Source organism: Panthera uncia, chromosome D1 (genome assembly GCF_023721935.1).
Source record: "Panthera uncia isolate 11264 chromosome D1, Puncia_PCG_1.0, whole genome shotgun sequence".
Classification (NCBI taxonomy): domain Eukaryota; kingdom Metazoa; phylum Chordata; class Mammalia; order Carnivora; family Felidae; genus Panthera; species Panthera uncia.
In genome coordinates, this window is record NC_064808.1 from 39039844 (window position 1) to 39065733 (window position 25890).

The 25890-nt window shown below is 37.3% G+C and overlaps 1 protein-coding gene and 1 long non-coding RNA gene across 2 annotated transcripts in view; one reads left to right on the plus strand and one right to left on the minus strand.

The window, feature by feature from the left end:
* TSG101 (tumor susceptibility 101) overlaps window positions 1–25890 on the plus strand; it is a 43578-nt gene that overhangs the window by 3531 nt on the left and 14157 nt on the right. The window contains exons 2-7 of the mRNA XM_049618219.1: window positions 1032–1116; window positions 3127–3192; window positions 5829–5992; window positions 12260–12386; window positions 16626–16692; window positions 21281–21372. Of these exons, the coding sequence (XP_049474176.1) occupies window positions 1032–1116; window positions 3127–3192; window positions 5829–5992; window positions 12260–12386; window positions 16626–16692; window positions 21281–21372 (601 nt within the window). The remainder of the gene's footprint in view (window positions 1–1031; window positions 1117–3126; window positions 3193–5828; window positions 5993–12259; window positions 12387–16625; window positions 16693–21280; window positions 21373–25890) is intronic.
* Window positions 9868–12578, minus strand: LOC125913416 (uncharacterized). The gene is made up of 2 exons (XR_007455013.1): window positions 12482–12578; window positions 9868–10113 (listed from the first exon to the last, which is right to left on the minus strand). It is a non-coding gene; the product is annotated as an uncharacterized LOC125913416 (long non-coding RNA).

Sequence of the window (25890 nt, forward strand, 5' to 3'; positions counted from 1 at the left end):
AACTGTCACATTTTTTGTGTCCAAGAGTCTTTTCTTCTCCGAGTGTTCTTATTTCATGAATGAAGGTATTAAAGCTAAGTCTTTTTGAAGTTTTCTTCTGCTCCTTGCATTTTTTTCTGTTACTTCTTAATTCCTTCTTTTCTGTTTTGGTCTCTGACCTGTTTCTTGGAGTCTTTCTTTTTGGAGTAACTGATTGCATGCATGCATTTATTTATTTACTTACTTTCTAACGTGTATTTATTATTGAGAGAGAGAGAGCATGAGCATGGGAGGGACAGAGAGAGGGGGAAACACAGAATCTGAAGCATGCTCCAGGCTCTGAGCTGTCAGCACAGAGCCCGACGCGGGGCTCGAACTCACAAACCAGGAGATCATGATCTGAACCGAAGTCAGACGCTTAACCGACTGAGCCATGTAGGTTCCCGCCGATTGCTTCTTTTTAAGCGAGAAGTACTAAAAGCTGATTGAAAGCTTTGTGTGCAAGGATGGAGCTTGTTAGTTGGTGAGATTCGATAATTGTAATAAGATGGAGGTCACCATCCCCTGTTCTCCTAATCCGTCAAGAATGTGTAAACCAGGTTCTTGTTTTCCTGGAGTGGAGTAGTACAAGGTGGGGGTATGAAAATACAGTACAATAAATGAAAAATTTTTAAATAATTGGTATTGACAATAAATGATGGAGTTTGGAGGAAAGGGAGAGATCATTATGGGCTAAAAGGACGTTGGGGAAAGGATTCATTAAGAAGGGGGAGAGAGGTGAAAGCTAGGTTTGAAAAAGGTTAAGATTTGATTTGGTGGAGGGTATTTCCAGTTGGAAAGAAGAGCTAAAATGGAGGTGAGTAAAGGGTTTGAATAGGTTGCTGGAGAGAAAGCTATCAAGGTTCTTTCAGGCTTTAATTAATGTTAATGATTAGTGAGAACCATTATACTTTTAAGAAGAGTGCTATTAAGAAAATAGAATTTTGAAAATTAGGCAGTAAAATAATGTGCACTGGTTTTAAACTAAATTCCTGTGTGATTTTGCTTTTCAGTACAAATACAGAGACCTAACTGTACGTGAAACTGTCAATGTTATTACTTTATACAAAGATCTCAAACCTGTGTTGGATTCATATGGTGAGTTTATATAATAAAAATATCAATTGCTGTCCTTTGAGTTTACTTTTTTCTTTAATAATTGTAGGTTTCCCATTTTCCTCTAAGTTTGTTGGTGTTTCCTTTGTAGGACTGAACCTCCACCTAAACAAGTGTTGGGCAAGAAATGACACGATCTAGTAATAACTTATTTGTTTAGCTATCTTAAGTTTTAAAAACATACTCAAACAGAACTATGCAAATTTAGACCTAGAGGAGATCTTAAAAATAGTTTAGTTTATCATCTACACAAATTTTATCCACAGTTATGAAGACTGTTTCTTGTGGGGATGGGAGGGATCAGTTTGAACAGTCATAAACTAAACAAAATTAAATGGGTTTCTTTGCAGCAAGATTTCTGAGAGCCTATTCTCACCAAGAGAGAAGAGAAGAGAGTCAACTATACAGTATACCCTAAAGTTGATTAGCTATGGACCTTTTTTTTTTTTCCTCCCCAGAGCATCTCTTTATATTCCTAGGAACACATTTTGTAAAACAATATTCTGGAATACCTCTTTCATTTTATAGATGAGGAAAACAGTTTTTTAAATATGGTCCTTAATTCTATAGAGTAGATAGGTGACAACGTGTGTCCACTTTCTACTGAGATGAAATAAAATTGCGAGTTAAGTAAGAAATGACAATACCTGGAGTTGTTTTTTTTTTTTTTCTTAAAAGGCCTTTTTTTCTTCACCAATCTTAATGTCATCTCTCCAACTCTGTGTCCTTATAAACCCCAAAAATGCCAGGGCCAAGGGAATACCCATGCTGCCTCCTGTCCATCATGAGGCTCTTGGCACCGAGGGCTAAGAGCTGAATTTTGTAGGTGAAACTGTCATTCTAAACTCCACTCACTCCAAGGGCTTTGAAAACATTAGGAGCTTGGTGACAAGAGGTGAGGGTTAACAGAGAGGCAGTCAGTCCTGAATTTTCCGAATAGCAAAGACATGAACAGGAATTCCTCTCCCAAACCGAGGGCATGATTCTCCTTCCTGTCCACATACTGTACTGTTGTACTTAGATCTGGGAAAAGCCTCATATTAACCAAAATTAGAGTTAATTTAAAAATGGCTTCCATAAGGGAAAAAAGTGACTGTGGCCAGAACTTTAAGTGTTTGGTTTTTACCGGATGCTAAAGAGTAAATATGCTTACCTAAACTGACAGAGACCCCAACATCACTGAGTAAATTTTATATAGGTTTGTGTGGCTGGACCAAGTCTAAACCATTATTATCACCATGCTTTTAAAGTAGTTAAAGCCCTAAATTTAAATAAGGTGGTTTTTAGAAATGTACAAAATCAGGATAAATTATAGCACAGGTTGTAATTGTCAATAGTAAGTAAAAGAACTGAGGTCAGCCTTGCAGTTCTGTGACTTTGTACTGCACATTACAGCTTTTCCCCTGTGTGATACGGTGTTAATTCCAAATCATTATGACAAATAATAGCAGTCCATGTAATAATATAAATTACGTGCCTTAATTATAATCAATTACAGATAGAAAAACTTACATGTTAGGAGAAATGTTTGTATCAAAAGATGACTGTATTTGAGAACTTTTTTTAATACTGTGTTTTGATACTACATTCAGATTGAGAATGACATTGAGTAGGGATAAACATCTGAGCAATCTAAAACTGAGTGATATTAGATTAACATTTAGTATGGTGTCAGTTGATAGTGTTTTTTAAGTAACTTCATAATCGTATTAGTTGGGAACCCAGAGCTTATGTTTACCAGGACTGTATTACTCACATTCATTTTTCCAAGTAATTCAAAGGATCTTTTCTTTACTCATTTAAAAACTGATCCCATTTGAGTGAATCAACAAGGGATATTTTGTTGTTGGACAAAATGGATGATTAATGGACATTAACAAGTTCACTCCTTTCAAGGGTAATCATGAGTTTTAACCAGTGTTTCTGAAAGAATAACTTATATGGGAGTGTGTGAAGATGCTCATGATTGAATCATTATTCTTTTCCTTTCAGTTTTTAATGATGGCAGTTCCAGGGAACTAATGAACCTCACTGGAACAATTCCTGTGCCTTATAAAGGTAAGCATCTTAAGTAATTTATGTTTCCAGCATAGATGCATTGCGATTCACCTAGTAGATTGCCAAAGAGTTATAAGTAAATTAAACCTACTTTCTATGACTCTCATGATGATACAGATTTTTTTTTTTAAATTTTTTAAGGTTTATTTATTGAGAGACAGAGACAGAGCATGATCAGGGGAGAGGCAGAGAGAGGGGGAGACACAGAATCTGAAACAGGCTCCAGGCTCTGAGCAGTCCGCACAGAGCCTGACACGGGGCTGGAACTCACGAACCGTGAGATCATGACCTGAGCCGAAGTCAGAAGCTTAACTGACTGAGCCACCCAGGCGCCCTGAGGATATAGATACTTTTAACTTTTTTTCTAATTGAACTTCATTTGGCAGCATCACCTAATACTTTCACCTTTTCCCCCTGACTTCTTTATAAAGATATGTCAACAAATAAATGCCTCGGTGCACTGAAAGATTTTGATGTTTCATTGAATCAGAGAATCTTATAACTAGGAAGGATTTTTTTAAAGATTTTATTCTTAAGTAACCTCTACGCCCAATGTAGGGGCTTGAATTCACAACCCTGAGATGAAGAATCACATGCTTTACCAACCAAGCCAGCCAGGTGCCCCTAGAAAGGGATTTTAGATGCCTTGTAGTTCAGCCTCCCATCCCATCCAGGCTTTTCCAACAGTGGGAAGCTGTATAGTATAGTGGCTAAGGTAGAGGCTTTAAAGTCAGGGCAGAGTAAGGTTTCACTTCTGTCTTTGTAATCCTGTCAGTTTTGTGATGTGACAATGGACATCGTAACAATTGGATAATAGAACTAACTCAAAAAAACGAATTCATTGTGATAATGTGAAGGACTTAGCACAGAGCCTGGTATGTAATAAACAGATATCAAAAGTAGCTATTATTTATGGCTATAATGTTGGTGATAATCCTGATGATGGATAATTAAGTCTCTCTTAGCCAGTCTCTGCTGGAATACTTACAGTGATAAGGGAGCATTCAGTTTCATAAACGATTGTTCTGTTTTTGGACAGTTCTGTGTCTTAATTATTCCTCGTGACTACCTAAGACCTGTGTCTCTGTAATATATCCATTGATTTTATATAGTACCTGTTGTGCATGAGGCATAGGGGATGGGGCTGTGGATACAAAGGTGAATAAAGGATGTGTCTTCTCTGGAAGAACTTACACAAGTAGGAGAAACAGAGGGAATAGTTATTTACAGTGTCCTGTAACTGCTGTATAATGATAAAATGTAAGGGTGCAATGAGATTACAGAGGAGAATAAGACCATGTGGGAAGATCATGGAGGAAATAAAATTTGAATTTGGTATAAAAGGGTGAGTCAACCATTTATATCAGAATGGATGTTCCAGACGGAGAGAAAAAACACTTGAGCATTGGCATTGAATAAAGCAGCTATGATGAATTTAGGAAGGACTGAGTAAAATTCAAAATTATTGACTTTGCCCTCAGGAAGTAAACTTGGGTGGGAGAAATCGTTGTATGGTGGGGAGAGGGAGGCAGGAAACTATGGCATAATTAAAGATTATATATATATATATATTTCATGTATATATGAATACATATTATATGAATATGAATGTATAATATATAAATATATATTAGAGCATGTATGAAAAATATATAATCTAAACTACCTTTTTTCTCTTCCCTTACTATCGTTCATATGGCATAGTTCCTAAGCCTAAGTAATTCTGTAGAATTCTTTATTGTCACAAAGCAAAGAATTCTGGGTAACTGAAATAAACTTACGTTTTATGTTAGGATATATTCTATTGGAGGTTATTTGTTTTTTTTTTTTTCCATTGTAGATGTAGTTTTGAGTAAAAAATAAATCCAAAGTCCCACAGCTGTCTGATTTAAGTGCAATTTATATGTATATATTCATGTGAAGTGAAACTGTTTCCAAAGGGGAAAAACTCATCTGAATTATGTTAGGTGATTCAAATGATTATTTGGGACATTGGGCTTTGAGCTTAGTAAGAAAAGGAGATGGCTTATGTTCAGTATGTTAACTGTTGTTCCTTTGAAACACTGTTCAGTTTGACTACACTGAGTCTAATTCCTGAACTGAGAGAGGTTCTGTTACCTAAAGCAAGAAACAGGGATGACATTGATTCTGAGTAACTGTCGCTGAAGATACCATAGGGACCGGTCAAGCTGTGGCCACCAATCAACATCTGTTTGGCAGTTTGTTTGGGTCTTATAGTCTGGCTTTTGGCAAGGGAGTTTCAAGTGTAGCTTCTTATGTCACTTTCTGATAGGACACCATAATCCGTAGTCTTCCTTTTATATCCCTTCCCAGTGAACCTTATGAACTGAAATGACAAGACTAAAGTTGCAAGGTTATCCATAAGATAACTTGCAAAGAATGTTTTTATAGCAGCAAGCAGACAGTGGCAGAGTAGTGATCAGTTAGCTCCTTAATCCTGCTGATGTATTTTACAAACTGAAAATTTGAGAAACACCTTAAACAGAACTTTGAAACCTAAAATATTTCTTGTGATTTTCCTTCTAAGTGTTGCTTAGTTGTAGCTCTCTCTTGCTTACCTACTAAGCCATTATTAAAAAATAATAGAGTAATTGAAGTTTCTCTTTCTCTCTCAGGTAATATATATAATATTCCAATATGCCTGTGGCTGCTGGACACATACCCATATAATCCCCCTATCTGTTTTGTTAAACCTACTAGTTCAATGACTATTAAAACAGGAAAGCATGTTGATGCAAACGGGAAGATATATCTTCCTTATCTACATGAATGGAAACACGTAAGTATTAACAGTCTTCTGTGAATTTATTGCATTTTATCTATTTTGCTCCCTAGAATCTACTTTCTGTTAACACTCAAAGAGGATTCCCAAGAGGAGAGAGAAGTTCACATGAGATACCAATCACTGAGCTGGATGATTGGAAAAGGTTCTCCAAAAGCAATATATTTGTGTAGAGCTTGGTACTTTACAGAATATACATAGTCACTATTTTATTTGCTTGAGCTGAACCTTTAAGAATAGATGAGATTCACATAATGGGAAATGCATTTTAACAAGTAGTGTAGGTGGCATATATTTGTGAAACTGTTCAAATCTCATTACTCAGAGCATTCCTATCAAGTAGGAATAGTAGTACGAAACTTCTGTTTTTGTCTCTGCTAGTATAGCTCTGGCAGACCAATGTTACCATCAAAGACAACTAGAAAAGTCAGAGTACAGACATCTGTGGAAAGCTTTGGAGAACTGTTGTGGCAATCAGGATTTGAGAGGCCAAGATCCTATAGAGAAGGGAACTGCAAAGAGATGAGCCAGCCTTCTGCCAACTTTCCCTACGAGTGTTTACTGATTCTTGATAGAGGGTGAGAGACTAAGAATCTGGGTTGGGGGCGCTTAGCTCAGAGGGAAAGAAGCCTACAGAGTTTCTAGCAGTTTCACAGTGTTCAAAAGACGACAGTCTGCTAACATAGCTAGTACTTTAGGAGCCAAGATAATAGGAGAAGAGGAAGCTACAAAGAAGCAAACCAGATAATCTGAGTTGCCCCCTCGAGCGATAAGCTGAATTCCAAGCTTCAAAGACAGGTTAAAAAGCTAAGCAGAAGCCTCTGAAAAACCTAGCCAAGTTTTCTGCAGTCCCAGGTTGAAGAGACACTAGAAGTTTGGAACCTTATCAAGGAGGAGGGGGGCACCTGGGTGGCTCAGTCACTTAAGCGTCCTACCCTTGGTATCGGTTCAGGTCATGATCTCACGGTTCCTAAGATCGAGCCCTGTGTTGGGCTCTGCACTGACAGCGTGGAGCCTGCTTGGGATTCTCTCTCTGTCCCTCTCTGCCCCTCCCCTGCTTGTGCACGCATGCTCTTGCTCTCTCTCTCAAAATAAATAAAAACTTTTTTTAAAAAGGAGGAGGGGTGTAAGTAAACATCCTAGGCTCTTAGATGATGCCACTGGAGGCTCCAAGAGCCTTGAATCAGCTCAGTCTTGATTATATTAAGGTGATTCTCATAGTATCTGCCTGCCATAAGATAAGGTAAACCCTTCCTAGAGAAAGATAGTGTATAGAGCCTCTGTAATTTTTCAGTGTCCAGCATACAATTTAAAATTATCAAGCACGTCAAGAAAGAGGGCAAAGAGGGGGAAAGAGACAAAGAGACAGTAGAAACTGGACACCACAACCCCCAGGTATTCCAGTTACCAGACACAGACTTGAAAATGATTGTGATTAATATGTTCAAGGTGGAGAATTATGTTAAAAAGGAACCAAGTGGAAATCTTAGACCTGGAAAAGAGAATAATACAAATTAAGAACTCAACACACAGGTTTAGTAGCAGATTGGATTCAGCAGAATAGAGAAGTAATGAACTGATAAATGAATACTTTATATTTTTTAATGCTAATGACTTATGAATAAACCTTACAAAAGATTTACAAGTCCATTATGGAAAAAAAATTTTAATTTTATTGAAAGACCTTAAAGAAAGAAGACTTAAAGGAGAGAGAACCTTATTCATGGTTCTTTACACTTTGGTCTTTGTCCTAATAGTTTTTGTTTCTTTGTATATTCGTTTGTTACTTTTGTAAAGTTGATAAGCTGAATCTAAAATTTATATTGAGATGCAAAAGATTGAGCATAGCTAAGGCACTCTCCAAGAAGAATAAGGTAGAAGGGACTTGCCTTCCAGATGTCAAAATGTATTATAAAACTAGTAATTAAGACAGGAGGTAAGACAGACTTTTCAGTAATGGAGCTGGGGCAGTTGGACTCCTATTCATAGAATACACAAAAATTTTAGGTAGATTGTGAAAAGCAAAAGGAAAAAAACAGTATAGAAGATTACCTTCATGATCTTGCAGTAAGTTTTTTTTTTTTTTTTCCTGTTTATTTTATTTATTTTGAGAGAGGGAGAGGGAGGAAGAGAATCCATGCTCATCGTTGGAGCCTGACGCAGGGCTTCATCCCACAACCATGAGATCATGACCTGAGCCAAAATCAAGAGTCAGTTGCTTAATCGACTGAGCCACGCAGATACCCCTGTTTTTGTTTTTGTTTATAACCAGACGCAAAGCATTTACTAATGCTTTGGAAAGGAAAGAATAATAAGTTTTACCTTAAACTTATACAAATTGAGAACTTCTATTAAAGACACATTGAAAAGTATGAAAAAACTAACCACAAACTGGAAGAATACATCTGTAATACTTAATACCCTCAGAATAATGTAGAATAATACCATCCAGAATGTAAAAATAACTTGGGAATCATAAAAGAAAGAACCCAGTAGAAAAATAGGTAAAACTCTTTTTTTTTTTTAAAGACTTAATACTTTTTTAAGTTTATTTATTTTGAGAGAGAGAGAGAGAGTGGGGGAGAGGGAGAGAGAATCCTAAGCAGGCTCGGAGCTGTCAGCTTAGAGCCAGATGTTGGGCTCAATCTCACGAACTGTGAGACCATGACCTGAGCCAAAATCTAGAGTCGGAAGTTTAACCAACTGAGCCTTAAATAAAACTGTTGAACAAGTACTTCACAAAAGAGAAATCCTCATTTCCAGTAAACATGGAAAGATGTTTAACCCTGCTAGTAGTGAGGGAAATATGTAAATTAAAATCACAATGAGGTAACACTACATATCCATCAAATTTGTACTACCAATTGACAGTGCTAAAAGTTAGGGTATGGAGAAAGAGAATACCTCAATGCCACCAGTGGGAGGTAAAACCAGTTTGGCATTACCTAGTAAAGTTGTGGGCACACGCCCTATGACCTAGCAGTTCCACAGGTAGGTATATGCCTCAGCACTTTGACATCATAGGTTGGTTAATTCTTTATTGTGGAAGGGCTATCCTCTCTGTTGTAAAATGCAGGATCTCTGGCCTTTACCCACAAGATGCCGATAGCATAATGCCCAGCCGTGACGACCAAAATGTCTCTCGGCATTTCTGAAGAGCCCCCAGGAGGCAAATCTATCACCCCCAGTTGAGAACCGCTGCACAAGAGTAACCCTGTACATACGTACTAAGAAATACAGCAAGAATCGCTATAGCCTCCATTCCCGAAGATTGGATGCAACTTTGCTGACCATTAAGAACAGGAAAAGGAATAAGGAAGTTGTAGTATTTTTACTACTGTATACACCAATGAAAACGAGTTAAATATAGCTATACTCTTTAAGAGGAATGTATCTTACAAACATGACTAAACAAAAGCAACAAATCTCAATAGATACACAGCTTTTGGTTAAATTCGTATGAAGTTCAAAAACAGGCCAGTTTAAACTTTAGGAAATCATTCATAAGGTAGTACATTTAAAGTAAAACAAAAGGAATGATTATCCACTAAATCAGAGAAGTGGTTTACCTCTTGAGTAGATAGAGGGGATGCAGTCTGGAGCTCCTAAATTACTGTCAGTCTTCTATTTCTTAACATGGATAATGGCTCCCAGGCATTTTCTTGATTATTACTCTTTAAAGTTACATATGTCATACATTCTGTATGTATGACAGATTTCACAAATCTCACAGAAAAGGTACAACGATGGCTAACTTTATGGTATTCGGGGCTATACCATGAAGTATCCTGACTGTTAGCTAAGGACTTTGTCCTTCAGTAGACAGTTGGGAGTCATTTTTTAGACTTGAACAAGAGTAGTGTATTAGAAGCAATATTAGGCATAATGTCTGATGAAGTGTACCAGATGAATACATTGATTTGCTCTCTAATAGTCACTAACTGCTTTAAAATGTAAATCCCAAACTGCTAAGAGGCTTAATACTGTAGAAGTTTCTTGCCCACGTTATAGTCCACTGGGAGTGTTCCTCATGGCAAGCAGCTTTCCTCTACTTGGTGCCAGGGACAGAGGCTCTTCCCAGTTTGTGGTACCACCATCTTCCAGGATGTAGGAGTCCCCTGCATTAAGGAAGACAAGCATTGAGAGAGTGGTAAAGGAACAACTCCCTTCTAATCCACCTTGGCTTAGAAGTTGTCACTTCTGCTTATGGTCCATTGATAAAACCCACTTGCAAGAAGGGCTGGAGTATATGGCCCCTGCCCAAACAGTTGATTCTCAGCAACAGCTCTCTATTATGGAAGAAGGAGCTTGAACTTTCATAGAAAACTCCCAGTGCTAAGTAAGTAAAACTGGAGGCCGCTTGGGAGGCTGCTGCAATAATCTAGCATGACAGAACATAAAGTGGGGCTGCTGTCATTCAGCTTGGTCTTCTTATTGAAATTGCTTATTGATCCTAATCCTGAATATGTATCCTGTACTACCTAGAATGTAAAATCTGACCTTTTTATTGCTTGCTGGAAAAACAAGTAAAAGGGGGTGTCAAGAAGAGAGGCATTTTACATGCAGGATTTTCAGTGGGAAAGCAATTTTTTAAAGGTGTGGTCTATTTCAGTTGGTCCTTAGGCTGCAGTATTCCTACTTTTTTCATATCCTGTATCATTCTGAATTAGTCATTCTGAAATAGTTTGAATTCATGACCTATTACTTTGCATTATGCCAGGAAGCTGATATTAAAGATTAATTTTTCTTCCTTCAAAGAATTTTGTGTGAGATTAATGGTATGATAAAGAATTAAAATAAAACTAGGTCTGGCCAAACTGGTCATGAAAATACATGAACGAAGTACTGATTCATACTCCAACCTGGATGAACTTTGAAAATCTTACACTAAGCGAAAGATGTCAGATATAAACGGTCACATACTGTGTGATTCCATTTATATGAAATGTGCGGAATAGGTAAATCCATTGACAGAAAGTAGATTAATGGTTGCCAAGGGCTGGGGGGGGGGGTTGGGGGGGATGGGAAGTGACTACTAATGGGTACGGGTTTCTTTTGGGGGTGATGAAAATCTTCTGGAATTAGATAGTGGTGATGGAAAAAAACACTGAACTATGTGTACTTTAGAAGGTAAATTTTACGGTATGCAAATTATATCTCAATTTTTAAAACGTATGAAGTTATGATTTAGGCTGGGAGTTTTGTTGAACCAAATAATTAACAGGAGAAAAAAAGCGTCCTCTGTAGCCACGCTGCCTCAGCCAGGTCCGATCCTAGCCCATGCCCCTCCGTGCTACACATACTGCACATGCTTACCCCCAGTCTCAGCTTTTACATTCACAGACAAAAGGTATGGGAATAGTGGGAGTTGGCAAGTTTTCACAAGAAGCTTTCTGTAGTGTTATTGTCATGGTCTGTAAGTTAGGGGAAAATCAAACGCAAGAGATGAGTTTGGTGCTTTGGAAAGTTAAAAATTGTTAGTGAACACTTCTATTAGGAGAAGAGAAGGTGTGAAGATGACGATTAGCTGATCAAGACGATTAAGTAATCCTTCCGAACCTGATGAACTAGTGAATGAAGTATATGAGATGAGATGTATGCAAAATATAACAAGGGGTGAAAATGGAACCATCAAATAAGCTGCCCCGAACAACTTTGCCTAGCATAGTTTATCTTCTAGTAGTGGTCGATAGATACTTGAGAGAAAAATTTAGCAACCTTTTGGAAAAACAAGCATTTTTGGAAGGAAAGATTCTGTAACAATTTGTATCTTTTGTACAGTGATCTAGTGATTTTAAGGCAGAGCATACCTATAATTTTAGAGTTCATAATACTGTCTGATGAAAATTAGTCTCGGAACATGTTTCCAAGGTAGCATTGTTATCTTTTAAAGACCTTAAATATTATTTGTGACTAGTGTTTACATTCATCCTGAATTGGTACCAGAAAACTTAATTTGTCCATAGGCAATATAATAAGTTTTAGTTAGCTGTACAGAGTCAAATGAACAGTACTGTCTGAATTTTGCATTATACTGCTTTGGCTAGTGTCATTTTTATATACATGAAGCAACAGTTTTGCTACACATAAGTGATAAGTGAAAATCACCTAGCTTTATTAAGTTAATTCAGTAGAATTTTCATGTTTGGGGTCCTACAAAAAAAGTTACCAAGCTCAGTTGAAAACGAGTAAGAAATGGCCATTCTTCTCCTTTTTGCCAAAAAGGAAGTCTGTAGCTGACTTAAATTTGTTTTCTGTTTTTAGCCACAGTCAGACTTGTTGGGGCTTATTCAGGTCATGATTGTGGTGTTTGGAGATGAACCTCCAGTCTTCTCTCGTCCTACTATTTCGGCATCTTATCCATCATACCAGGCAACAGGGCCACCAAATAGTAAGTAGAATTAAGATTTGATTTTTAAATTTGTAAAAACAAAACAGAAAACCTTGTAAAAAAATTTTTTTTAATGACTTCACTTTTTAGCTTACCCATTTAGTGGATTTTTTGGAGGTATTCTGAGGCCGCACATCTGCATGTACAGATTGCCACCAAAGACTGGCATTTGGGCTTTCGTTTGTGGGTAGAAATCTAACTATGGGTGTGCTGGATTCCAGAATGGAGGAGAAAGAATGCTGGAATAGAGCTAGAATTATTAATTATGCATGCCATGGAATAGCCTTATAGGATCGGTTTGGAAACAGATATAAGTTCCAAGGTAGTCTGACCTTTCCTCTGCGACTGTAGAATCAGTGTTGTAGATAAGAATCAATTACAGAATTAACTAAATGATTCACATTCTGCCATTCTGGCTATTACACAACTGGACAGCTAGCTCTCAGCCTTCTTCTCTTTAGTACAGCCAATTCTTGATTTTACCTGGTGTGGAGAAAGTGGGAGCATGAAGTCAGTACTCTCCCCTAATTAGTGGACTATATCTCTATTATCTTTTTTTTAAAGTAATTCTTATTAATACTTTCAAATCACCCTAGAATAATTGAGAGTTGGTTGTACTTATTTGTTTTGACTTTTAGTATTGATTTCATTGTGTTTTGAGCTGTGATTTTTTTTTTTTTTTTAACAAATTTTAAGGTTATAATTAAGCAAACTTAAGTTAGATTGTGTGAACTTTCATTCTTCTCATACTGGGAATTATCCTCTTTTTAGTCCATTCTGTCTTGAGGACCATCTTAATGCACTAGCCTAATGGGATTCTAACAGAAAGAATTTCTGAACCCATTTTCTTTTCCTTCCCTGCCTTTGCAGATTGTTTGGTTTTAGATATTAGTAGTTCTTTTACTAAAAGTTGTAGTGTGATTCTTTTGTGCCAGAAATTTGTTTTCATCTTAATAAATTCAGTTGACTCTAGTACCTGAGATTAGACACTCTTGCTCATTTAAGTTTCAAATAGCAAATACTTCCTAGTTTGTCGTTCATGTACATTTGCTCAAATAACATAGCTAGTGACCACTTAAGATCACCTTTTCAGAAGTTTAGGTAGTGTTCTAATTTCCTAAATTTCTTCCAGTTTTATTTATATTGACATTGGAAATGCAGCATTCCAGAAAGAGACCACACTAAAGAGATTATTATTGCAGTTCAGTTTTGCACTCACTGTATCACATTAAAAATCTAGAGCTGATGTAAATAAATTACTAGAAGAGACCAATTTATTGTCCATTGATTCCAGTTTTAATACTTTCTTTACATTTAAACAATATCAATTATTAGCTATGACTGTAAAGAGATGAAGGTCTAAATTCCCCCCACACACACCAAAGAATAACCCAGAAATTTGGATATATACTTAAATATTATCTTCTAGTTCAGAAATTGTATACTTCTGTTATTATTACTGAGAACATTTTTGATCTCCTGTTTTAGGATGACTTTGAGCTAGGTATGAGTCACATTAAAACATGTTATGGCCAAAACTCGTTTTTTGGACAACTAACAGTAATAGTCAACATTTACGGAGTTGTTAACTATAACTGTATACTCTTAACTATACAGCTAAGCACTTTTTTTTTTTAATTTTTTTTTTTTTTAGTGTTTATTTATTTTTGAGACAGAGAGAAACAAAGCATGAACGGGGGAGGGTCAGAGAGAGGGAGACACAGAATCTGAAACAGGCTCCAGGCTCTGGGCTGTCAGCACAGAGCCCGACGCGGGGCTCGAACTCATGGACCGCGAGATCATGACCTGGGCCAAAGCCGGCCGCTTAACCGACTGAGCCACCCAGGCGCCCCTACAGCTAAGCACTTTGTATTCATTCTTCTTTAATCCCTCTAATAACTCTGTACATTATGTGTATTTGTATTCCATTTTATTCTGGCTGCGAATTTACTTTACCTCATTATCTTCTTCCGTGACACTCTTGGATTCAAATAACATTTGTTGTTTCTAAGAATCAAAATTTGAAGGAATGAGTAGCTTTTCAGAACCTTAGAAAAGGAAAATTGCTTATGATGATGCGGAATTGCTTTTAACCATGAGGTGATGGTTTATGTGTACAAGAGAAACTAGCATGGGGGTCAGTAATTGACTATGTGTGTTGCTGACACTTAATAGAAGCCTCATGTTTGCATGTTCCTAAAGATCAGCTGTGCTCAGGGTGCCTGGGTGGCTGAATCAGTTAAGTGTCTGACTCTTGATTTTGGCTCAGGTCACAGTCTCACAGTTCGTGAGTTTGAACCCCACATCAGGCTCTGTGCTGACAGTTCAGAGCCTGCTTGGGATCTCTCTCTCCTCTTTCCTTTCTTCCTCCCCCACTCTCCTGTGTATGCATGCACACGTGCTCTCTCTTTCTTTCTTTCTCAAAATAAGTAAATAAACTTTAAAAAACAAAACGAAACTGTGTTTTGCCCAGGAAGAAAAAATGTCTTATGGAATCCAGCAACTGAGACATTTTGCGAGGTATTTTTCCCTTTCTGAAATAGCATTGAACATCACCATCCTAGTAGCTTCATTATACTTAAGAAGAAATTTACCTGTGATATCTATAGTTCATTCTAACAGGAAGACTATGAACAGTGCTACTTGTAGGTATATACTCAGCAACTCTGGTAAAGATTTCTAAGGCCCTTGGTCAGAGTCCAGCATACTTCTCCCAGCCACTTAACATTCTGTGCTTAAAAAGTTCATTTCTTGTGGCACCTGGGTGGTTCAGTTGGACACACACACATACACATATATGGCGCTCTGTACTTCTCCTGTCATAGTACTTATCACTCTATTATTCTGGCTTTTCTCTCCCACTAGACCATAAGCAACTTGAAGCCAGGAATTCTTTGTTTTTCATCAAATTCCTGGTGCCGGTCACATAGAGGGCACTAGAATATTTATGATTGGATTAAGAGCTAATTCACCATTGCATTCAGTGTGAAAAATTTCACTGAGGATAAATTGATTCTCAGACAAGTCATTTCCAATTAAGGCCGAAACTAATTTTTTCTTCATCTGTGTTGATTAGTCTCCTGGCACCACTAACTAGTTCTAGGTCTTTAGTGTTCTCTTTAAAAAACATGTAAATCAGGGGTGCCTGGGTGGCTCAGTTGGTTGAGCATCCAGCTTCAGCTCAGGTCATGATCTCACAGTTCGTGAGTTCAAGCCCTGCGTTGGGCTCTGTGCCGACAGTTCAGAGCCTGGAGCCTGCTTCCAATTCTGTTGTCTCCCTCTCTCTCTGCCCCTTCCCCACTCGCGCTCTGTATCTCTCTGTGTCTCAAAAATAAATTAAAAAAAAAACATTAAAAAATATATAAATCAGGGCACCTGGGTGGCTCAGTCGGTTGAGCATCCAACTCTTGGTTTTGGCTCAGGTCATGATCTCACAGTTCCTGGTTGAGCGCCAAGTCTGGCTTTGCACTGACAGCACAGAGCTTGGGATTCTCTCTCTCTCTCTCTCTCTCTCTCTCTCTCTCTCCCCCCCCCCCTCCCCCCCCCCCTCCCCCCCCCTTCCCCTGCTCGTGTGCTCGCTCTCGTTCATGCTCTCTGTCAAAAATGAATAAGTAAACTTTATATATATACACCATTCCTTAAACTTGCTAGATTTGAACTTTCCCCTAATATTTCCAAGCTTTTGTTTTGTTTTTAACCAGTCTAGCTGAATATAAGTTTTTAAGTTTCATAAAGGACTTCTTGTAGTTGATTTGAACTGTTTGAGAGTTCTCAATCAAACCAACAAAACCAGCTGTGCAAATTGGTCAACATAGTCTTACAAGAAATATGAAAATATTTCTTAGACATAATAAAAAGGTCACTTTATAAGAAGCTGACCTTGGACCAGATGAGGGCAGAATTACCTTCCTCTAAATTCCAGTTTAACCAGCTACTGTCTCAGGAGAGTGTCGAGAGCTGAGCAGGTTGACCTGTTTGTCAGTTATTCCTTGTTGGGATTGTCATGTGTAAGGTCATAACTCATATTTGATGCTTTGAGAATCATGTGGTTTGAAGATACTTACTGCTCGCAGTAAGGAACTAATATGGATGGAGTGTTTGTTTTGTTTTGGTGCTGAGATTTGGATTCTTTACCTGTGTGAAATTTTGCAGTGGTTTGACAGTGATGTATGTCTTATTTGATAGCCTATGTATCCAGGACTATGCAAATTATTTTAAAATGTCAAAAATTATTTTTAGCTTCCTATATACCAGGCATGCCAAGTGGAATCTCTGCATATCCATCTGGATATCCTCCCAACCCCAGGTAATGAAAAATTAATCTTTTGAATAATTATATTAGAAATTCTGTTAGTTCTAGAATCAAAATAATGGGTGCTAGCATAGGGCATCAAAGTAAACTTAGTTTCAGTTTAATGGAAGGTAAAATGGTTTATTGGTGAAATGTTATGGTATGTATATAGGTCAGGATTTTTTTTTCAATTCTAGATAAGTGCAGCTCCAATATGTTTACATAGAAGGAAGGCGTGGGATAATGATAATGATCTTGATTGGCTTTGGACCTTGAAATCCTTGCTTGCTACTTCCCTTTTAAGAACTTTATATATTTAGTGTAGATAGCTGAAAGGTTAATGGAATACTAAATCTAATGAATTCAACTAAGGAGAAAAATACTTTAATACCCTATTAAAAAAAAACAAAAAACAAAAAACCTTCCCTTTTTTGTAAATTACAGGGAATGAATTAATGGTTTACATGATGGGGTCAGTCTTGTCCCCAGGCATTTATTTATTTAATTCATAGACTACATGTACTACCAACCTTTATTTTCCATTTGATGATAACATAACTCAGGTAAGTTAAATTAATACATCAGTCTTATGAGTAAGACACACTAGAAAATCAATGAGAAATAATTATTAACCCATGGTTCACATGTGTACTTGTTTCAGTGGTAATCTAGGAATACATTCCAAAGGTGGTCTTTGGGCTGACTTAAAATGCAAGACTGGCATATACTGGTGCCCAGATGAGATTTCTAGCCACTTTATTAACAAGAAATTTTTAACCCTGCTTAACTCTTTAGCTTCATATAACCCTCACAGATAAATGTAGCGAGCTTTCCTGGCTACATATATATGATGTATGTACATATAAAATATACAGGATTTTATAAGTGAAATTTAGCAGTCTCATTTATTTCTGGGTCTTTCTTAATTTCAGAGACTTGCTTTATAAGATAGTAAGCATTCTGTTACATTAGAGATGTAAACAGAGACTAGATGAACATCTGTCAGGGGCAATAACGATTCCTATGATTGTAATATATAAACAGGCTATAAGTTTTAGATTTCTTGAGGCCTTTAATTTTCTGATTTACTTCTAGAAATTGGATCTTCTTGTCTGAAGCCTTGAAATTACAAGGCTTTACAATTAATAGTTGCTAATAAGAAAGAACTTTGGACCTGAGGAAATGGTTGTTGGAAGTATAGTAAGATAGTGGGCTTCTGAACAATAAAGCCATTTCAAAGAAACTCATAGATAAAAATGAAGGTGGAAAATATTACAAAACTGTAAATCTTACTCAGATAACTATAAAAGTGTCTTTTGTGAGGTTATTTGTAAGAAGTCCTTTTTTAAGTTTTGTTTTTTTTTTTTTTTTTTTTAATGTTTGTTTATTTTTGAGAGAGGAAGAGAGAATCTCAAGCAGGCTCTGTGCTGCCCCAGCACAGAGCCCAATGCAGGGCTCTAGGTCAGCAACTGTGAGATCATGACCTGAGCTGAAATCAAAAGCTGAATCTTAACCAACTGTGCCACCCAGACACCCTAGAAGTTCCTTTTTGAAACAGCTATTTTTCAGAAATTTGATGGGTTTTTTCCTTTGAAATGTAACTTTTAATCTCAAAATATAAATAATATGCTAATGAGTCATTAAGGGTAACTATATTCAAATTGCCATCTGTTTCTTTCTGTATATAAAAGGTTTTGGCCGAAGAACTTCAGAACCTCTTTCTCTTCTCCCTTTGTCCTAAAGGAGAATTAATAAATCAGTGACTCAAGAAGATCTTTATCTTAAAACAGTGAATATGAGTCTTTATTCTTGCTATAGAAAGTTGGACTAGATGATCTCTAAGTTCTCTTCCAAATCTTAAGATCCTTTGAAAGTTTAATTTAGCACCTGCAGCATGTATACAAGGCACCTAAAAGGTATGTCAAGAATAGTTGTTCCAGTTTGGGTATGTGTACTAGCAAGCATGTAATAAGATATTAGGAACCAGTTCCTGGTATCAGAAAAGACAGAAAATGGTAAGTGCTGCGATAAATAGAACTTCACATCTGCTTCAGAAGTGGGAGCTCAGCAATAGCTTCATAAATGAGAGAACTGATTCATGAGGATGACCTTACAGAAGGAGATTCAGGGGCGCCTGGGTGGCTCAGTTGGTTACATATCCAACTCTTGTTTTCATCTCAGGTCACGATCTCATAGTTCATGACATCAAGCCGCACGTCAGGCTTTGCACAGACGGCACAGAGCCTGCTTGGGATTCTGTCTCTGCCCTCCGCCTGCTCTCAAAATAAATAAACATTAAAAAAAAAAAAAAAAAAAGGAAATTTGGTATTTCCGAATACCAAAGCAAAGAGCAGCAAAAAGTTACAACATTTTACAACTTAGGGGATACTTACCAATTCTTAAGTCCAACCCACTCATTTTATGTAAGCAAAAGTGTGATAGTTCCCCCAAATCCCAGGAAAGAATAGGGAAACACTGTATGTAGTATGGCTGGAGAATATAGGGTTATGAGTAAAGGAATTAAAGAGAATAAAGGTACAACCTTCATAGATGTTACAGATCTCCCAAAACCTTCCCTGATCTCTGATAGTGATTTTCCATTCTACATCTCTTGAATTAATTTTACTTAGCATTTGTTGTTTCCTTGATCCAATCAGGACTGAGGAAGAAATGGATTCATATCTTAGCACCTACACAAGCACTTAGAAACAGTGCCTTAAATATAATAAAAAGTAAAATTTGAAGGAGTATGTCAAGAAAAAGGAACATTAGAGTGTTGGAAAATTCTTTTTAAATACTTAGTTTAAAAAAGGCTCTTTAAAAGTTTGGAAAAGATTTGCTGCCTAAGGCAACTAGTTTAATAATGCACAAAGATAGAAAATAGTACTATTCAACTAATTCTTTACTCAAGAAAAATTATTAACCCTGAACATAGAGAATAACCACGAAGAAAAAAAATGGAACAAACTAAGGGACAAAGGAATTTTTGGAAGCTAATACCTGTAGACCTAGAAAAGTTTTATACCAAGTTACTGAAAAATTCAGCAGTAATCACAGATTGTCTTTAAAAAGGTGCAAAATGGGAGTAACCCCGGAAGAAAACATATTTATCCCAGTTTTTTTTTTTTTAATGTTTATTCATTTATTTATTTTAAGAAAGAGACAGCACCCATGCATGTGAGCAGGGAGGTGGGGAGGAGAGAGAGAGAGAGAGAAAGAATGAATCCCAAGCAGGCTCCATGCTGTCAGCACAGAGCCCGATGCCAGGCTCCACCTCACAAACGATGAGATCACGACCCGAGCTGAAATCAAGAGTCACTTAACTGACTGAGCCACCCACCCAGGCACTGCTATCCCAGTTTTCAAAACTGTAGATTAAGAAATGTAAGATTGGCACCATTTCCTTGCACCATGGTAGCAGGGCTACTAAAGACTAGAAATAAAAATACCATTCAGTAGCCTTTGGCATGTATCTGCTAAGAACATAAATGCTTCATTTTTTTCTTCTTTGATTATGTTTTTTATACTGATAGATGGTATTGTGATTACACTGAATCTTGAACACACTGTACAAAATGTTTTTCTTGGGGACAAGTTACAAAGTGTGAGCTGGTAGAATCTTTGAGCCACTACACTGAAAGGGGATTACTGACTCCAAACTCAGAGCTCTTGCTCCTGAACTGGCTGTTTTTAATCAGTAATTTTAATGGACTTGTAAAAGGCATATTGATCAGAATTGCAAATGTCATAGATCTGGTGACTAATTACAATTCGTTATCAAACTAACAGGTAGCTAGTAGTCATCTTGTTTTACTTTTCTTCTCCATCGTAAGTGAAACACTAGCAAACTAGTGAACATTCAGAGGAGAGTGATTAGACCTAAAAATCATGTCCTGTGAAGAATGGTTGAAGGAATTTAAAAGATCACCCAAAGAAGAGAAGACAAGACAGAGGGGGAAATGTTGGAAGTCTCCTGCTATTCAAGTGGTTTTCCAGAATGCAAATTTAGGGCCATTAGTTGGAAGTGACATCAAAATGGTATTTAGTGTTGAGTAGAAAAGTATGACCATTTGTCAGATGATCATTTGTTAATGATATTTATAAAACAGTGTTGGATAAAAGATTGGAGGAGAATACTTCTGAGGAAAGTTCCTTCTCTGATACGAATACATGAGTGACACAAACTATCCATAGAGTGAGAAGAAAATTTTTAAAACTTTAAAGAGAATTTTCAGATCAGATATTCACAAAGCTTATCAATGAACCACAGGCAAATATATATATATATATATATATATATATATATTTTGCTTCCAGTTCTGATACCATTGAACTGCCCTTAGAAATACTCTAGTTGCTTTCTGCTCCTGTGAAGATGACCCTCAAATAACCAGGCCAAGCAAGAGTATTTTAACCATTTACTTAGGAGTAAATCCAGTGTCGTTAATGGAATTTCTATACCACTTTGCTTGAGAAGACACTCGTAACTCTAAAAGTCATTAACTGATAAAACATGTCAAACTTAACTTCCTGAATGGGATTCTTAAAGATACTCTAGTATCTTTGTCATATTAACATTTAATGTTTTTTGCTCTCTTTTTAGTGGCTACCCAGGCTGTCCTTACCCACCTGGTGGTCAGTATCCTGCCACAGCGAGTTCTCAGTATCCTTCCCAGCCTCCAGTGGCCACTGTTGGTAAGTACTCTTCAACACTGTATTTCTCCCATAAGGAAAGTCAGAGTCTCCTGTTGTGAAAAGTGCGTTTCACTTTTCCATGTGAAATATTAGAATACTCTTCCTTGTTGCAGGAAAAACTCTTAATGGTCAATGTCCTATAATCCAGAACTTGAAGTAGGTGGTTGATCTATCATTATATAAATGAGCCTTCTATCCAGGCATAAAAATAAATCTGATTGACTCTTTTCACTCTTTGCTGTGGGTCACATATTTTCTTTCATGAACTTTGTGTGTGTTGAACTATTAACAGATACGGTACTTAGATTTCCCTAGCCTGGATATATGTGAAAACAGATGAGCATCTTTTGGAGAAGAAAGTCAGTGGACTAATTGGCTCCTTTATGAAGTTTATCAGAGCATGTACTATCGGCCATACTTGCTTTGTGCCAGGGTCTCTAGGTTTACTTCATATCAGTGATGTCCTTTTATCAGAGAGTGGTTACAGTTGTCTCAACTCTGATTTACCTAAGTGTTTTGAAACTTTGAGGAGAGAAAATAACAAAATGAGGTGCTTCTGGCCTAGGACTTGACCCTGAATAGAATCTGTTCTTTGGACACTTTGGATCTGCTGTTAAGATTCTCATCCTTGAAAGTAATCATGTAATAATTCACACCTTGAGAAAGAGTTCTTTGAATCCATCTATGAAGGGGTAGATGTGCCTTTAGGATGTATGTCGTTAACCTTTCCTGTATTCAAATGGAAATCCACGTCCACTTTCCGAATGGAAAGTTTTGCGTTATGTATATGACGTAATGTCTCTATTTTAAAAGATGCCGACAAAAAGAACAAGCCTCACATCTTTATGTACAACTCCTTTTGGTATTTCCAACACAAAGAACTACATAAATCTTAAGTATTAGGAACTTTTTTCCCTTGACACACATGAGGTGTACTTTGTTTTCCATAGTTTCTTTTTGAGACTGGACAAGTTTATCTTGTCATTTGTCCTATATCCCACTTGGATACCTTTACTCCTATTCCTAACAGAACATTAAGCTACTTTGCAAGGGCTCGTTTCAGAATGTTTTGGTAGAGTTGTTAACTGATTGTAATAATGGCCAATATAAGCTTTGGCCATCATAGTGCTGGAGAGTCAGTTATGTGTGATTTCTTTTTTTTTTTTTTTTTTTTTTTTAATTTTTTTTTTTTTTTTTAAACGTTTTTTTTTTTTTTTTGGGACAGAGAGAGACAGAGCATGAACGGGGGAGGGGCAGAGAGAGAGGGAGACACAGAATCGGAAACAGGCTCCAGGCTCCGAGCCATCAGCCCAGAGCCTGACGCGGGGCTCGAACTCACGGACCGCGAGATCGTGACCTGGCTGAAGTCGGACGCTTAACCGACTGCGTCACCCAGGCGCCCCATGATTTCTGACCAGCACTGTTAGCTTCAGTGTCCCCCTCCCCTGTGATATGAATGCATGTGTTAGATCTCACAGCCATGTTTCAAATTCCTCAGCAGGCTAGCTTAGAGTTTTTCTTCTTTAAAATCTTATCAGTTAGTAGCCTAAAGCCATTGGGTGTATCCTAACTTACTGGTCGCACTTAGCAGCATTTCCTTTACATTGTTACATTGCCATAGGACTTCAGTTTCTATTTTACAGAGGGGTATGTTAGGGCCCAAATCAGATTTAACTTTGGACTATTTTTAAAGCAGAACATGCAAATACTGTTATTAGTTTTACCCGTAGCTATTCAGTGTATGCTAACCAAACTTTATTTTTATAATGGATTTTACATTTACAAAACAAAACGAATTTCCACAAAACCTCAAAGCCATAGTTCCCGAGGACTCTTTCCATTGTCTAGACTCTGTTGAAAAGTTACTTAACGTCACACTGAATTTGTTACATACTTTGGTAGTCAGTGGGTAATGAAGGAAGAAACCTGTTTACATATCAAAAAAGATAAAAACAATCTAAGTGGTAATACGTATTGATACTTAGCACAAAGATTTTATTTTTATTTTATTTATTACTGGCAGAGTTAAGATTGGACTCTGTCCATGATACTGATACATGATATAAGATACATGTATATAAGATAGATATTATACAAGATCCTGTATATAGGACATATCCAAGTGGGATATAGGACAAATGACCCATACAAGATCCCTAAAAAATGATGGGTAGGAGCACCAGGTGAGGCATTAGGTGGTGTCTTCCCCCCCCACCCCACGCCAGCCCCCCGCCCCCCACCAGCCACTCTGTCCCTGTCCAATGCACGGAGGCTTAAAAGTTTGGCACTCCCTCAATCCTAGTCTCAGCAGTGTGAAAGTTCTCTTTGGAGTTTGATTTATTTCAGGAGGCTATGTAGATGATTACAGTTGATTTACAATTCTGCATACTAGACTTTAGACCCTTTAACATACATATAGTATCATTTTTAGTTTATTATAGTTTAATAGCAACATTGGAGAATGAGTGCTTATCTCCACCGTTATTTTTTGTTTCTTGTCATCTTTTGGGAAAATCATAGCTGGAGCTATTATTAAACAAGATGCTTAGGAAAATATGTTAAGTATTCAATTGATGATACTCATCACATTCATCCTGATGCCTTTAATATATGAATACCCTTATATGTGAAATAATTTTGGACAAACTATTATACGTTAGCAAGGTCCAAAGTAGCACACCTACACAGTCTTATGTAATTCGTGTAATTTTGTCTAAAATAACTAAAAGTATGTCCTTAATTATTGGGTTATCATATGCTATGTGTGACACAACAGGAGGCAATCTGGCCTCCATTCTTTACTAGAAAATTATGAATGGTACCCCTAAAGTTAAAGCCAATACCTACTCTAGAATTTCTTTTGGAAATCTTCCTTAATGCTGTATTATCTCAGCATCAGAATTTAATCATATCCTTTTAAGATTTTGTTCCTAAACTCAATCATAAACAAGGATCAGAAACATTTAGTTTGGTAGGGTACTGTTAAAAGACATTTCAGAAACTGGTTTTGTGTTTGTTAAGTCTTGTTTTAAATGTTAGGAGCAGAGGGGCACCTGGGTGGTTCAGTCAGTTAAGCGTCCTACTCTTGGTTTCGCTCAGGTCATTATCTCATGGTTGGTGAATTCGAGCCCCACATCAGGCTTTGTGCTGATAGCACGAAGCCTGCTTGGGATTCTCTTGCTCCCTCTCTCTGCCCCTCCCCTGCTCGCTCATTCATTCATTCTCTCTCTCTCTCTCTCTCTCAAAATAAACAAACATTAAGACTATATATATTTTTTAATATTAGCAGAAAATCTTGTAAATGCTGCAGCAGAATTATTTCTACATTTTTCCATTTGTTGTTGGTCCATATTTAATAAAGAGAAAAAAAACTTAAGGAAAATAAGCTTCCTATTGAGTAACATTCCTTTGAGGATTGAGACTAGTAAACATGACAAGGTTTTTTTGACTGTCTTGTCTAATACTGGTCTTCCCTCTCTCGTCATCCTGGATTCATGAGTTTAGCATACAAAAATTGACCTTCCCGAATATGGCACCCCGCTCAATGTGGGCATACTGGTTCACGCTTGTGTGTGGCTTTGGGCACCTCTCCTCCACAGTCTTTCACAGACTGCCTTTGGGAAGACCTGCCTTGTCTTCAGGGTAAAGTAGCATTTTCTTCCCTTGTGGGCAGTCAGTGAGGGCTTGCCAAGGGGCTTGCTGTGCTAAATGTTTAAAACCTTTTCTGCTGCAGAAATCCAAAATAATAATAAATTTTGAAAGCTTTAAAAAAAAGGCCTTTATCTAAATTGATACTGGATTTTAACTTTTTTTTTTTTTTTGGTGTATGAAGGGTATGAGTAGCTGATTCATTTGGCTTCCTGGGGTTATTTCCATAGGATACTTCTAACATTGTAGGTTTTTAAATTGTTCTCTTTCACAAAATAATCTTAAGGAATGACTTTGATTCTGACCCATCTTTTTTTAAGGATGGAATTTTACTGTCCTTCAAATTAACTGGCCTTTGTGCTCACGCCTGCTAGTAACGCCTCTCGGTTTTTATGATCATCGAATGATTGGGTAGCACCGTGTCTCTTTGTAGTAGCTACTGCTTTGGCGTCCTACTTTAATGAGGTTCATACCTACTTACCTCTACTTTTGAAAACTTGAATTTTTATGTAAACTAATGTAAACTTTTCTTTGCGGTGTGTGTTTTTTTTCGAGAAGTGTAAACTGATGGTTTTCCTTAAGTCCACTTTTTTCTTACTGACTGTGGTTACAGAGACTTTCTAGAGCTTAAATAAAGAGTAATGCTCTGACGGTGTTTAAAAGATAAATTGAGGTGCACCTGGGTGGCTCAGTCGGTTAAGCGTCCGACTCTGATTTCGGCTCAGGTCATGATCTCACGGTTCGTGAGATGGCTCCTCGTGTCAGACTGTGTGCTAACATCACGGAGCCTGCTTGGGGTTCTCATTCTCTCCCTCTCTCCCTGTCTCTCCCTGTCTCTCCCTGTCTCTCCCTGTCTCTCCCTGTCTCTCC